The sequence below is a fragment of the Mytilus edulis genome, chromosome 11 (assembly GCF_963676685.1).
Source record: "Mytilus edulis chromosome 11, xbMytEdul2.2, whole genome shotgun sequence".
Lineage (NCBI taxonomy): Eukaryota > Metazoa > Mollusca > Bivalvia > Mytilida > Mytilidae > Mytilus > Mytilus edulis.
In genome coordinates, this window is record NC_092354.1 from 43,650,992 (window position 1) to 43,667,772 (window position 16,781).

At 31.3% G+C, this 16,781-nt stretch overlaps 1 protein-coding gene across 14 annotated transcripts in view; it reads right to left on the bottom strand.

The window, feature by feature from the left end:
• Nucleotides 1-16,781, bottom strand: part of LOC139495658 (neogenin-like) — a 90,843-nt gene that overhangs the window by 16,912 nt on the left and 57,150 nt on the right. For all 14 annotated transcript variants that reach the window (XR_011657429.1, XM_071283961.1, XM_071283959.1 and 11 more), the window contains exons 10-14: nucleotides 7,151-7,296; nucleotides 5,692-5,849; nucleotides 2,817-2,996; nucleotides 2,114-2,369; nucleotides 1,320-1,517 (exon numbers count right to left, since the gene is read on the bottom strand). Coding sequence is in view for 13 of the 14 variants with exons in the window: in XM_071283961.1 (XP_071140062.1) it covers nucleotides 1,320-1,517; nucleotides 2,114-2,369; nucleotides 2,817-2,996; nucleotides 5,692-5,849; nucleotides 7,151-7,296 (938 nt within the window). In the remaining variant the exon portion in view is untranslated. The remainder of the gene's footprint in view (nucleotides 1-1,319; nucleotides 1,518-2,113; nucleotides 2,370-2,816; nucleotides 2,997-5,691; nucleotides 5,850-7,150; nucleotides 7,297-16,781) is intronic.

Here is a 16,781-nt window from a genome sequence, read left to right on the forward strand (position 1 = left end):
TGTTTGTTAATTATATTGTAAAAATAATGTATAGTGACAACTGATAATACATCAAGCTTTTGTTAAGGATAAATTCATGGCTTTTAAAAAATTAAATATTACTTAATATGCACTTAAGGTGGTACCTAACACTACAGGGAGATAACTCTGTAAAGTCAGCTAAACGTTTTAATTACGTTGTGTTGTAAAAGGAATATTAAGCTTCTCAATGATCAAAATTGGCGTTTATCAAATTGCTATATAACCAGTGTAATTTTTCTGACAAAACGGTTGGTCCAAATTTTTTTTAATTTTCATATTTTTGTTAAAGTGTCAAAGTAAATACTTTGACAAAATTTTATGAAAATTAAACGAGCCAAATTAATTTTAGTGAAAGTGTTGGGTACCACCTTAATACAGATAAATCAGAAATTATTGCATGCATTTTTGAAATGTGATTTTTGAAGAATGGAGAAAATGTGTGATTAATTATCATGATTTAAGGAAAAAAGACATACTGATATATGTATCAGATATCAGAATTCAAGTTCGTATATTCCAATACTTATTTAGTTGTTCTATTCACATTAATAAAATCTCACATTATTTCTGAATTGACAGTACCATTAAATATGTACTGCAAAATAAGTGAAAGTAAACCACGAAAAAAACCTATAAATTTTAGAAAGAAATTCTGGTTAACCAATACATTCTTTTTCATAGGTCTAAAAAATTCCAAAGTTACTGCTGTCGATATATATCATAAAATTAAATAGAAGTTTGTTGGGTATATATATCTAAAATCTATTTAGCATCATAATGCTCGATATATATCATAAATTTAAATAGAAGTTTGTTGGGTATATATATTTAAAATCTATTTAGCATCATAATGCTTATGTTTGATAGATAAGGAGAGGGTTTGGCACCAGAAAACATGTTAGATCCTGCTACGTGTCTGTCCAAAGTCTAGTGTCAAGCCTGTGATTCAACGAAATGCCTGTGTTGCTGTGTATCATATTTGCTTTTTGGTTATCACTTTGTACAAAAATTAGGCCATTAGTTTTCTAGTCTTACTTGTTTTACATTTGTCCTTTTGTAGCCTATTAAAGCTTATTATGTGGCAATGGTTTTTGGTCATTTTTTAAGTCAGTACTTAGACACCTATAAATTTGTTAGTTCGAAGTCATTTGGTCTCTGGTGGAAACCGACTGTGCAAGGGCTGTATAGCCAGTCAAGGTCATTAAAAACTTCAATTGTCATCTGGTGGATAGTCGAGCAATTGGAAATCATACCACATCTATTTTCATATTTAAGTATTAATGACAGTAAAATGTTACCTAGACTTTCTATAGTGAAGACGTTAACATCTGGCCCCAAGACTTCCATGTAAACATCAGCGATTCCTTTACCATACCCCAGTGTGTATCCTCTCACCATGATCTTAGATTCTGGCTCTGGTGCCGTCCAGGATACTCTGATTGATGTGGCATAAGATGTCACTCGTAACTTCCTGGGTGTTGTTGGTACCACAGATTCTGTAAAAAAATATGAAATATGTGGAAATGTTTTCAAAATAACTCAGAATACAAAAGTATTGATAAATTTAGTCAGATATGAAATCTAATAGTAAACATATTATATATCTGAAAGATTTTTGTGCCAAAGATCTTTTGGTTTAGGTAAATCTTTTGAAATAATTGAAAACTTCAGCATCACAATTTAGATATTAGGACATTGTAAATAAGCATGTATGTTGAAAATGAAAGTAAAGAAACAGTGTTTGTATATATACCCGAGACAATGATCCAATGACATAAAATGCTTACAGAGGTCAAAATAGTGGTCATCAATAAACAAATAACGACTTTTTTAAACAATGATTGTTAGAGTTGATTTTCACTTATCAAAAACGAAGAAAGTAGCTGTAATTTAAATGTAAATTATTTTAAGCATACATCTGATTAAAAACTGAATAAACCAATCCAAATCTTACTAATAAAAATGCTAAGAACAGTGTGTGAAGCCTCTGTTGGCCATAGTCAAGAGAGGTAATGTATTGAGCAAGGACTAATCATTGGCAAATCGCCTCGATGGCTAGCGGTAATTGTTTTTAATAGTACAAAAATCTCACCATCCAAATCATCCCTGAACGTGGTAGCCCTCAGCTTATTAGTATAGGGTCCTGTACCATTGACATTGATAGGAGCTATTTTAACCTGGTACTGTGTGTTCTTCTCAAGATTGACTAGAGCATACAGACGACGATTCCCATCAGTGGTAACAGTCCGACTTCTCATGTCAGTCTTTTTCTTGAATCTGATCTTATAACCAGTGATGAGACCATTTCTTGTTTCTTCTGGAGGTGGTTCCCATCTCAATATTAAACTCTAAATACAAAACAGATTTATTTTAGTGATTAAGTGAATAAAAGTTATATACAGTGGCGGATCCAGGGGGGGGGGGGGGGTTCCGGGGGTGCGTACCCCCCTTTATTTTTGCCGATCAATGCATTTGTATCGGGACATATGTTTTGCACCCCCCCCTCCTTTGCCCTGTTTGCCCTGGGTTAGCACCCCCCCTTTCGAAAATTCCTGCATCCGCCCCTGATATATCTCTCAATTTAAACTTTTAAGATGTGGTAATTTTAAATCATATTTTATCAATACATTTCTACTAGGTACTTTCATTAAATTTAAATTTTTGTCATATTTACTCTTTTTTCTGCTTTTATCATAAGTTAATTATTATAATTTTATTCTTTATCATCACAAGCTATAAGGTTGGTGCACCTTAAAAGGCTTTACATACAAGTAGAACAATAAGTATAAGCTTACCGTGGCACTAGCTGCCTCTAGTGTGACGTTCTGTGGGATGTCACTGGGACGGTCAGATAATGTTCTGGCCTCTATCTCATCTGACCGTCCACCTTCACCGTTCTCATTGAAAGCTACTACACTGATGCTGTACTCTTTAAATGTCTTCAGACCTTGCAGCATGTGATTGGTTTTTATGATCTGCAAAGGAAATATAAATACTGTAAACGTTTGATCAATATAAAGAGTAAATCTTGATGATGGTCTTCATATGTGTATTCTTTAACTTTTTAGCCAATTTTAATCTATTCTTTTTTTTAAGGATCATAATCCTGGTACTGTTAATTCAGTATTATTTGTTTTTACTTTCAATGTGAGAGTGCAAATATCACATTTATAAAAACTTGCATCTTAAGTATTTGTATTAGAATATAATTATATCTGTGCAGCATTTCACTTGTTCAATAAAAGGGGTTTATTGAAATATATGTATAAAAAAAGATAGAACTTGTTATGCCTAATTCTTTTTACTGATACATGTATAACCAAATTCCTCCACAAAACAAAATATTTCAATATGTACACCAAGGAGTTGATAAAATCTTAAGGTGGTACCCAACACTTTCACTAAAATTAATTTGGCTTGTTTAAATTTCATAAAATTTTGACAAAGTATTTACTTTGTCCCTTTGACAAAAATATAAAAATTTCAAATAATTTGAACCAACTGTTTTGTCAGAAAAATTACATTGGTTATATAGCAATTTGACAAACACCAATTTTGATCATTGAGTAGCTTAATATTCCCTTTACAACACAACGTAATTAAAACGTTTAGGTGATTTTACAGAGTTATCTCCCTGTAGTGTTAGGTACCACCTTAAGATCAATAGAACGAAATAGATGCGTCATTAAATTTTAATGGATAATAGCTTAGTGCAACTGACTTGTACATGTTACAAACACTTGAGGCAAAAATAAATAAAAGTTGCATAATGTGTCACTGTTACAGAAGAAAATAATACTCATGGGATTTCACAGTATAGTACGTTACAAACATAATAGTATTAACAGTGCTAATTTTACTGCAACAGATGTGCATCTAAACAATTAATGTCTCTTCAGTGAAACTTGAGGTGAAAAATATTTGTAAAACAAAAGTGCTGATAGTTTTTAAAACCAAAAAGATTAAAAACATCATCAAGGTATCGATTGGGTATTCATTGTACAGGGAATTGTAAATACAAAGATTATATTTATATGTACAGTTTGGGAAATATTTCCTGAAAGTCATCGGATCATGAAAATTAAAATAAGTTCTAAAAGTCAAAGCCTATATACTCTTACTAAAATGCTCTGTTTTTGAGGTTATAAGCAAATAATTGTGTATAATTTCATAACATTTTGTTTAGGCAAACTTAAATCAAAGAATGGAAACGGAAATTCAGCAATTTTTCATTTGTACAGGGGTTAAGAAATTTTGTTGTAGCTCACTAGCCCAGGGCTAATTGGTAGCAGGATTTTACTAGCCCTGTTGGAAAAACTACTAGCCCAGCAAAACTGACCTGCTAGCCCTAGTATGACTTACAAATTCAGAGTTTGCTGCAATGAATTCTATAAAGTTAACAATTTTTTTTCCATTGTACAGTAGATTTTTGCAAATCGGATACCCAAAACTTATGTTAGCAGACACTATCCGATTACTGACATTAGCAGATATATTCAATTAATTGATAATTGAATATTTACTGAATATTCTGTAATAATGAGTTGACCAAATCCCAAGATGATACAATTCTTGACCACTGCTATACATGGGTATATAAAGGATTGGAGGGTTTATATCAGATACATCATCACGTTTGTGTAAAAGAATTATCAGCTGGTTAATTATGTAATGCTCATATTTGTTTTCAGTTTTAAAATTCTAACTATTTAAATAAATTAAATGACCTCAAATATTTATGTGAATAAATATCACTATCAATAGTTTTGGTCTTTTATAATTGTTTTATAAACGAAGTACAGTAATGTCTATATTTACATTTATCACAGGTAAGCTAATTGTGGGCTATAAATAAATAGATTACAATATAAGCACAGTCTCTAAACTAATATTGTATTTGTTATAAATTTTATTTCTTTAAAAACTCGAATTCATTTGAATATCAATGAAGATTATCATGATTGATATTATTGCATAAAGTTTAAGTTTTCTGAAGACTGTTAATGTTTAGATCATGGTCTGGAGTCTTTTTCACAGTATGTAAACAAAAACAAAATGACGTCCATAACATGTGCACGTGTTTCAAAAGTTATATCTAACAAAAGTCAGGTTTCTGCTGTCAAAAAGGATTCACATTTATATTGCAATAAATCATTCAGAAGGAGGTACAATCAGGTTGCATAAGCAATGTACACTACCCCTGTACTGATACATCGACATTGAAAGTACGGGATCCATCCGGAGTTATTTGTTCTATTTAAAAACTTGTACAAAATCAGTTCAAATTCTGGGAATCCCCGATGACGTAGTCAAATCTGATTGGCTAAGATAGAAAAGTGATGAGGGGAGTTTCCCTTTCTATTTTAGAAACGCCAAGAATTTTTTGTCACTAGTCCGTCGGGCATATTGGGTTACAAGTTTTGGTTGCCCGAGGCCTAAATACTGTAGTCCCGGGCGTCGGGCTAGTGGATTTTTTAACCCCTGTTGTAAAGGGGCATAACTCTAGAATGTTTAAAGTGAGGCCATATAAATTAATTGAGGCAAACTAGGGTTAGAGAATAGAAATCAACTTTGGAATGTACAGACAGAAGTATAGAAGGACAACAGTAAAACTTAATGCCCCCTCTGTTATGGAGGGGGCATTAAAATACAAGAATTTAAGAGACCTACCTCAATTCTATGTTCCTGTGCATCTCCTTTCATATAATACATCAGTTTATATTTAGTTATTTTCCCTTTGGGTTGGACTGGTTCATCCCACGACACACGAATGGACTCTGGACTCTTAGCTTCAGCTCGTACATTAGTTGGAGGTGTAGGCACATCAACTGAAACAATGCAATATTGATTGTTATTTTGGACTTCAGAAAGATAATTTTCGAACTTTCTGTCATATTACAGCAGTTTATTTTGCACTGTAGCTCCCATAGAGTTTCTATTGATATACAAAATAAAAGAGTGTTTATGATCTCTGCTAGCACATCATAATAACGAATTTCCATAGTTAAATGTGAAAATAATATAAATTCTTTGCCCCAGAAGAGATCACCTAGTTATATGTGACACCTTGCGGAAATTTTTGTCCCCAATGCTCTTCAACGTCATACTTATTTTACTTTCTAACTATTTTTTTTTTAATGTCATTGAAATTTTTGGTCTGCAATGCTCTTTAACTTTGTATTTTACTTGGCCTTTAAACTTTTTATATTTGATAGTGACTGCACGATAAGTCTTTATTAGACAAACACATGCGTCTGCCACTCTTGTGTACAAAATGATAGGCCTGGTTTCTTTGATTAGTTCTGAAGTAGTGCATAGTTTTGTAATGAATAGGATTTTCAGATATGTCCATAGAGACTGAAGAACTACTATATATACAGCTATTTACTATCACAATTTGCTTTTAAATCATATACAGATCATGCTTTTATTATTAATGAATACACAGTAGTGTCTTAAAAACTATAATAGAATTTGAAATTCTGCTGCAGACTCTCAGGAGGAAGATCATTTGTTCTTATCAGATGACGAACTCTACATTTTTATCATGGAATCAAACTCTCTAACAATTAGATGGAAATGGCGGTGAAAGGTTATTTTATACACATGTTGGTAATTTATAATATACATGGTTTTGTATTCAAAGCTCATTATTTATTGTATTTCATGAAAATTTGTAAAAAACTCCAACATGTAAGCTCTTTTATTTTATTGGGAAATGGCAATTTCATTTCCAGTGTACCCATACAAATACTTCCCCCTCCCTTTACAGCCTGCATTGCAGTATTTTACTGTGTATTCTTTAATTTTCCTTGGATACTAATTTTCATGGATTTCCTGGGTACAGAGGAACCAATTTAAGTGACAAAAATGTTCAACGAAACTTTTTCACAATCCACGAAAATTGGTACGCACAAAAATATAAATGAATCCATCGTATGCCACATTACAGAAATCTAATAAATCTTCTATGAGTAGTGATGTTCTGAGTAAAAATTTTCCCTTTTTTTTTTTGCCAGTAAAAATCTTTCTTTCATTGCTTAACTGCTGTTCAAAAGTTCTTATTAGACCTCAGCCATTATGGACTCCCAACCATTTACTTATTTAGATGAAGATTCTATAAACTTACTGTCTCTTTCAGTTGTAATGGAGAGCCTAGCAAAACTGGGACTTGGTCCATTGTTGTTATAGGTCCTGATCCTGAACTCATAACTGGTATCTGGTTTGAGATGTTGGATGTTAGCTTCATTCAGTGTGGTGTTTAACACTCTCTCTCTAAAATGACAAAGAATATAATTTTCAACTTTTCTTTTAAATTGGCATTTTAAATATTTAACCTTTCTTAAAATCGACCGCTATTGATGATTCTTAAAGGCAAAACCTGGTGTAAAAGCCTGGTTTCTGTGAGATTCTGTCAAACATATGCAATTCGCCTTTTCAGAATCTAAAGGACTATGGGTAATTTCATTGTTTGTACACCAAAATGAAAATAACATTACGTTATTGGTTGAGTTTCTATTGTTTATCCCGTTTAAAACCAATAACAACATTTTGGTGTACGCTTTTGAAAACATTACCCATAATGCATTAGATTCTGAAACGGCCAATTGACAATGTGCTGTGGGCTTTTACATTTTTTACACAAATCATCAACTTTCAACAGTTTTTTTTACATGCAGTGTATCTAATTTATAAAAATAAAAAAAAGTAAGGATAAAAGAACCATGAAACTGAAAGTAAAGAAACCTCTAACAACCGCTTACAATGTCTAAAGATAAAATGTACTTTACAGATTTAACAGTGGAGGCTGGTAGCTGCAACAAGTTACATTTCAACACATACAGATCCCCATACATAAATTTTAATCTAAACAATTTCTCCCAAATTTATGAACTTTTGTAATTCTAGAATCTCTCACCTGGCATATAAAACCCTAACTGTTACTACTTCAAACTTCTAACACTGGATTAATTACAATTTTCCTCCAATAAATTATGTTTTTGATTTACAAAGGTCATTAAAGGTCAGGTTTTATTGTACAAGATATGTATCTCTCAATTTTTTCTCTAATCTCCTGCCACTTGATACAATGCTTCAATATTCCCCTGCCATGAATTTTATTACAAATAAATGTAATGTTTTCTTAAACAGTAGATGAAAACGAAAGATACTGCTAATAAAACCACTAAAACCAGCATGAAACACAAAAAATAAGGAATATAAACAATGAAAAAAATCTCTAAGCTATCAACACTTTCAAACTTTAAATTGCATCTTAATCTGAAATCCTCTTGATAGAAAAACAACAAAGTCCCACTTGTAAAACATAGAAGTGACTTATCAACACTGATTTGTATCAGTATATTTATGATGACATAGTGCTTTGTAAAAAGTGGCAGAAATGCTTAATGTTAGGCAATTTATACAATGTACTAATTTGTACAAGTGGGTATGTTAAAAAGTAAAATCACAAAAATACTGAACTTAGAGGAAGATCAATTGGGAAAGTCCATAATCACATGGCAAAATCAAATAACAAAACGCATCAAAAACGAATGGACAAAAACTGTCATATTCCTGACTTGGTACAGGCATTTTCAAATGTAGAAAATGGTGGATTAAACCTGGTTCTATAGCGCTAACCCTCTCACTTTAATGACAGTCTCATCAATATCTTAGCCAAAGTGTAACCTCCAAGATGCACTTATGTTTGAAGTGTCTTCTAAGTTTTTTTTAAGGGGGAGTGACAGCAATAATAGTGATGACCTTCTTCAAAATAATGTAAATTCAGAAATTATTACCACGTTTTTATTAATGCAAAAAAAATAAATAATAGCAACAGCATCAGGTTTCAAATAATAAAACCTAGCAGTAATAAAATATTGATTTTCCATCAAAAAAAATCTGCAATCCCATTAAAAAGACTTTGGACTTATGGCTGTGGTCAAGGATTAGGAATAACAAATACACACCATTTGATGTGGAATTTTCTTGCTGTGTTGGAGACCCATAATTAGTGTTAATTTTCATGGATTTTCATTTGCGGTTTGGCAAAAGTCTGTATACACTATACAGGCCCCAAATTTGTTTTACTTCATTGAACATTGAGACCTATGGTTGCCCTATACTGACAAAAATAATGAAATATGAAGATAGATGGATAGATAGTTTGGTTTGTAAGACTATGAATTAAGATGTCTACTTTGGGTAAATTGCTATGCTGTGTCGCTATTTGTCGACTATAACCGTATATCTCCTTTCATTAAAATTCATGCATTCTAAAAACATCTACAGACTTTTTTTTACAGAAATAATCTTTTAAAGCCATTTCTAAAGTATTACCCCTTCACATTACTAACTAAAAATTACCATTAGTGACTTACAGATTTAGTTTACTGTAAATTGAAGAAAAAAAAAACAATTTTGTTTTAAGAAAAAAAAATCAATTAAAGCAGCCAGACTGAAAAATTAGTGACTTACAGAATAATTTTACTTTAAATTGAAAAACAAAGTTCTTTTTAGGAAAAAATAAAGCAGCCAGACTGAAAAATGGTACAGAAAAGATTAAAATTTTCATAAATAGCTCTTCCTAATCAATTATAAACCTACTCGCACAAGAAAATATCTTTTAAGCCATATCATAGATTTTTATTAGATTTTAAGACAAACTAATTCATCCCACATCAGACAGACGATATATTAAGACTGGGAGATAATCGTTAAAATTTCCGAAATAAATGATCAGTCTTTTGACATGCTGATAACAATAGTCAAACTGCTATAAAGTAATACATGTTTCTTCCAAATTCTAGTCAGTGAAATATACACCATTTTTCACCTTTCAAATTCTAATCGGTAAATATATATCCTTTGATTAGATACATGTCTCCTGCTAAATTCAAGTTAGGGAAATATTCATCATTTCATAAGATATAGGTTACTTCCAAATTCTACTCCTCAAGGGAAATATACTTCATTATTTAATAAGATGCATGATACTTTCAGATTCTACTCAGTGAAATATACATCATTAGATTGATACATGTTACCTTCAGATTCTAGTACTCGAAAGATACATTATTTAATTATCACTAAAATAATGTTAATTGATATGCACATATTTATCTCTTTGTAAAGATGATTCCTGTTAAATATTATGAAAAGATCTTTCCAAATTGTAGTCAGTGATATATTTATCATTTCATGAGGTTCATGCTACTTTCACTTTCTACTCAGTGAAATATTCATCATTCTATAAGAAACATGTTACTTTCAGATTCTAATATCTAAAAGATACATTATTTAATTATCACTAAAAGAATGTTAATAGATATGTATATTGATGAAATATTTATCATTTTATAAGATACATGCTACTTTCAGATTCTGCAAGGTGAAATATACATCATTTAGACGTTACTTTTAGATTCTAGTAATTGAAAGATACATCATTTTATTCTTTCAGATTCTACTCAGTGAAATATTCATTATTTGATTAGATATATGTTACATTCAGATTCTAGAACTTGAAAGATACATTATTTACTAAAAGAATGTTAATACATATGCTGCATTATATGATGCACAAATCTATCTCTTTGTAAAGATGATTTCTGTCATATTTTAAGAAAAGTTCTTTCCAAATTGTAGTCAGTAAAATATTTATCATTTTATAAGATACATGCTACTTTCAGATTCTGCATGGTGAAATATACATCATACGATAAGATACATGTTACTTTCAGATTCTAGTACCAGAAAGATACATCGTTTAATTATCGCTAAAAGAATGTTAATAGAAACATGTATATTGATGAAATATTTATCATTTTATAAGATACATGCTACTTTCAGATTCTGCAAGGTGAAATATACATCATTTAGACGTTACTTTTAGATTCTAGTAACTGAAAGATAAACTATTTTATTCTTTCAGATTCTACTCAGTGAAATATTCATTATTTGATTAGGTACATGTTACTTTCAGAGATACATTATTTAATTATCACTAAAAGAATGTTAATAGATATACTGCATTAGGCCTTTTTTTTTTAATTAGTTGGTTTACGGATCCGCCGACCCGATTTTGTTTAAAAGTGAAATAAAATTAAAATTTGATTTCGTGTTGTTTTTTATTCCGCCGACCCGATTTTTCGAGTGCTGTGAATAAAAAAATCCGAGGCGTTCCAAAACGTTTTGTCTGTGTCAATAAAGCGTTTGTAGTGAACAGCGTATTTTGAAAAGCTTCGAAATGACGCAGACGAATTCAAAAACCCAACGAGGGAGGACCATGGAGTCTGACGGCTTCATCTACTTTCAGTTGAATATTAACTTTGATGGTCAACGTACTGAGAGCACTTTTATCAAATGCAAACCTAAGCAAACAATCGGCGATGCCATATTCGACAATATGGCTGATGAAAATCTTGTCTGTACAAAATATGTGTTTTAGTCAAACTTTGGTACATTGCTATTTCTTCATCAGCATGATAGGATCATGAACACAGTTGATTATCAAACATTTCATAAATCAAAGAAATTTGTTTATGTCAAGTATATTGTCCTCAAAAGATTTTTGGGTCAAACATGCACATATATTCATACGTGAAGACCATGTGCACCTTAAATGTGATGGTATTGTGTTCACCTGGAGAGTGAGAGATCTTGGGTTTGAACCTTGACCCGGTCAAATCAAAGACTTAAAAATTGGTATCTGCTGCTTCTTCGCCAAGCACGCTGCAATTGCAATTATAAAAGGAGTCAGAATAATGTGTTTGGGTAAGGTAACATATCTTTGGGGGAACTGTTACCTTGTGAGCTACCACATTTAAATTCTGGCTCAGTGTGTCAGTTTAGCATTTCATTTCTCATTATCATATTCTCATCCTAATTATGCATCTGATTAGCCACTAGACATTAAACAACAATTGACCATCCATCCATCAAATGCAAAGCATATCAAGATAAGAGCTAAACTATTTCTCCTCCTCAACCCCTGTAATGTCATGAATGAACAGCATTTTTTTTTTTTTTTCCCTCCAACTCAAATTTTTCAGAACAGTTATACGTGAACAAAAAAAAAATCTAAGATTGCTATTTTATTTTTATTTTTTTTACCTCCTCCGACCCTAACCTTTGACACTAGTTGTCCGCAAACCAACTAATTAAAAAAAAAAAGGCCTTATATGCACAAATCTATCTCTTTGTAAAGATGATTTCTGTCAAATATTATGAAAAGTTCTTTCCAAATTGTAGTCGGTGAAATATTTATCATTTCATAAAAACATGCTACTTTCAGATTCTACTCAGTGAAATATACATCATTCTGTAAGAAACATGTTACTTTCAGATTCTAGTATCTAAAAGATACATTATTTAATTATCACAAAAAGAATGTTGATACTAATAGATATGTATATTGATGAAATATTTATCATTTTATAAGATACATGCTACTTTCAGATTCTGCAAGGTGAAATATACATCATTTAGATGTTACTTTTAGATTCTAGTAACTGATAGATAAATCATTTTATTCTTTCAGATTCTACTCAGTGAAATATTCATCATTTGATCAGGTACATGTTACTTTCAGAGATACATTATTTAATTATCACTAAAAGAATGTAAATAGATATACTGCATTATATGCACACATATATATCTATTTGTAAAGATGATTCCTGTCAAATTTTATGACATGTGATGTTTGGTAATTTACTTCCTTATCAAAAGAAATAAATCAACCAGGAAGTTATATTAAGATTTCTGGCAACTGCTTTTTTCCCCCAATTCCATTTATTTTTATGAAATGCACTTTGCAGCAGATTTTAATTTATTTACAGAAAACAAAGATAAGAATTTAACAGTACATAAAAACCTATTCATTTTGGTGCATTAAAGGTGGTACCTAACACTACAGGGAGATAACTCTGTAAAGTCAGCTAAACGTTTTAATTACGTTGTGTTGTAAAAGGAATATTAAGCTTCTCTAATTTTTGTGCTATTTTCACATTTCCTGACCGGTGTGAGAAAAATATTTCTCCTCACTAGTGAAAAATCTGTTCTCGGCAAATGATTAGTCGAAATTTGATTATGACGTCAAAATGTTTTGTTTTCTTCTCAATTTTCCTATTGTGACGTCATGAAAAAAGGCGACCTTGCCTGATGACGTCGCATATAAAGAGCACAATTTTCTGAAAATCTTTGAAAAAGAACGATAAAAAGCATTAAAGAAACAGATTCCGACACTATAACTCGTGTATTACAATATTTCTCCACTCTCGACAGTTAAATTTTATTATTTAAAGGGCTCGGCAAGCCTCGCGCTTTAAATAATAAAATTTAACTGTCTCGAGTGGAGAAATATCGTAATACACTTGTTGCAGTGTAAGAATCTATATTTCTCAATGATCAAAATTGGTGTTTTTCAAATTGCTATATAACCAGTGTAATATTTCTGACAAAACGGTTGGTTCAAATTTTTTTTAATTTTTATATTTTTTTTAAAGTGTCAAAGTAAATACTTTGACAAAATTTTATGAAAATTAAACGAGACAAATTAATTTTAGTGAAAGTGTTGGGTACCACCTTAAATTTGTGTTTTGATTCTTTTGTCTAATGTGTGGTGTTTTGTATCTATCTTCTGCAAGTGTTTTTGTCTTACTGTTTTTGTACTCCCCTTTTTCTTAATCAATTTTCCACAGGTAAGATAGCTACTAAATAGTTAAATGTAAGATTGGGAGTTTATTGTTTTCAATGAAAGAGAAATATAGACTTTTAATTTGAGTAAAAGAAGAATGCTAACATGGGTCACTCTTAAACCATGTAAGTGACACCAAACAAATTCATATTTGATCTGTGGTTGTTGTTATATACATTCTATAGTTCCATATTTGGTTGAGGAAAACTAAAGTAAAAGTGGTGAAACAACAAATTTGTCATTTTTTATTTCATAAAGAAACATAACTAGAGAATGGTAAAAATTACGCTATCCATATTCAAACTTAATCCCTCAGCAGTGGGGGCATAAAAATCAAAATGCACCATAATCTAACATGTCTAAAAAAAAATTAAAGTTTTGACAGAAGATATACTATACTTATCAATGAAGGTTTCCATTTCTTACAACTATGAATAAAAACAAATACTTGACATGAGCTGTTTCTTTTCTGCGTTTTTCTGTTTGTCTCTATCACATTTCAACATTTGAACATAAAACACAGGTGTCACAAGTTTCAAATTTGAGTTTTATTTATTTTTGAAGACTTTCTTTCAATTATGATGGACAGTGACTGACACTAAAGACAACACAGATTCACTCAAATTTAACCAGCTAATTATCTCTGACAAGTTAAAGTATTGAACTTATCATTGGAGTTCAGTTTTGCTGATCTACATGTTTTGAAAGTATAATTTTTCACAGCAAAATTTCTACCAGAGATTACCACCAAAACAGTGTAAAAAAAATTTCAAAATAAAAAAAAAAAAAATTTCTACAGACGTTTTAATATATCATTTCTTTTCATAGCTTTTGTAAGTTTAAGTTTCACTGCAATATTTGTGAATATTGTATTCCCGTTTGTATTTTACAATTAATTATCTGCTAAACCATTTTACAAAATTCTGTATATCAAAAAAACAAAAAATTTCTCCAGACATTCACATTATTTCCTTTAAGGTTCAGTCACTTTACACTTTAATGGCCTTTATATAATGTTGTAAAAAGCAGCCTTTTAAAAATTTAATGGAACAAATTTTTGTTGGAAAATAGGACAAAATTTGATTTCCAAGATTTCTCTATTTCTAATCCTTAGTAAATTGACTCTAGTGAAAAAAATTCTATCTATTTGTTTCTAAATGTCATTGTTAGTTTACTCAATCATGACAGTTTTTGTCTGGCCTTTTACTAGTTTAAACATTTCCTCCTGATATATGTGTAAATGTTCACAAAGTCTTTTCTAAGATGATTCATTTAACTTTGTGGATATCAATTTTCGTAGACTACAGAAAAAGTCCCTTTTTGTGGATATTTTATAACTGCATGGTTTCGCCAAAGTTTGCATACAAGCATATAGAACAGTATAAAATCCAGAACTTTTTGAAAAGGGGAGGGCCTACTGACTTACCTAAGGTAGGGCCTGCTTCAGTTATTCCTTTAATAATCAACCAAATTTTCCCACAAAAAAAGAGGGGGGCAGGCCCTCCCCTTGTATCCCCTTATGGAAGATGTGTAATTTGTTGAACATTTTAATACACCTTATCGCTATTTGTCCACCATAACTGGATATCACACTGGTTCCCGTAAATTTTTGATGTCACAAAACAAAATATCTGGAAAAGTGATCGTTGAATGCATCAAAAGTTTAAGCAGCCGGTGTCATTTATACCGCATGGTATTTTGACCCCGGGTTCACTTTTTAGGGGGTTCAAAATACCATATGACACAGGGATTAGCGATAAGATGTATTAATAACTCGAATATTTTCACCCATGAAATCCCCCCAAATTGGTATCCCACTAATAATAAACAGCTGCGCCATGAGCGCATGATACGCCCGACGTCTTGTATGGAAGTTTTATGCAATGATCATAAATAGTTTCTGAGAAAGTTTTAAGCAATTACCATTTATTGCTTTTGAGACATGGCGGGACATGTGAAACCCCCCCCACCCTGTTTTCTTTTTACAAATATCACTAAAATAAAATTTTGAATCAAACCAAAAAGTATACAGATCTTTAGATTAATATAACAAAGAAGTGTGTACAGTTTCAAGCAATAATCATAAATTGTTTTTGAGATACGGCGCGACATGTAAAATCAAAGAGCTGATAGCTCTGAAGTGGAAGAAGGTGAATAAAAGGTAACTTGAATTACCATAAAAGCAGCCCCACTAACCCAGGCTGCTTTGTTCCATTATCGTTATAATGTATTTTTTTTCTTCAAACAAGAAAAGGTCATAAGTACATGGATTTCCCATCCGTACAATCATTTTCTATGTTCAGTTGACTATGAAAATTAGGTAAAATCTTTAATTTGGCAGTAAAATTAAGAAGATCATATCATAAGGAACACATGTGTACTAAGTTTCAAGTTGATTGGATTTCAACTTCATCAAAAACTACCTCGACCCTAAACTTTATAACCAGAAGCAGGACGGACGGACAGACTAGAAAACATATTGCCCACAAATGGAGCTTAAAAAAGTAAGGCTCGTTACATACCCGCCAACTTTTGAAAGTTCCCAATTCCCATATGGGTTTTTCCTGCACAAATTTTTTTTTAAAGGTTACAATTTTTAGCGATGTATTTTGCACGATCTTGATTGTCTAGAAAAAGTGTCATATTTGTATGATTAACTTACATGCCTTTTTCTTAAGTCTGTTTGCATGATTCTAGTTTTAATTCGGTAGAAAAAATATACATGAAGCTAGCAGACCAGGGTTTATTTTCCAGAGTAAGAATATTGGATGCTTGTTGAAATTTCCAATTTTAAATTATGCACAAAGATGGACCTTTAACAGGTTGGGAACAACACTCCAAATGAGATTAACCTAACTGGAAGATCAGTATAACCCACTGTAAAAAATGAGCACCAAAAAAAAGTCATTTATATTCATATTATTTGGTGAAACTTTACCCCAAGAACTATGCATCTATAAAGTACTGAATAGTCAAAACATGTCAAACGAATTTTCTGTTCAGTTGTTTCTAAACTTATATCTTTTTTAATAATTTGACCCCTCATTTAGAAAAGTTG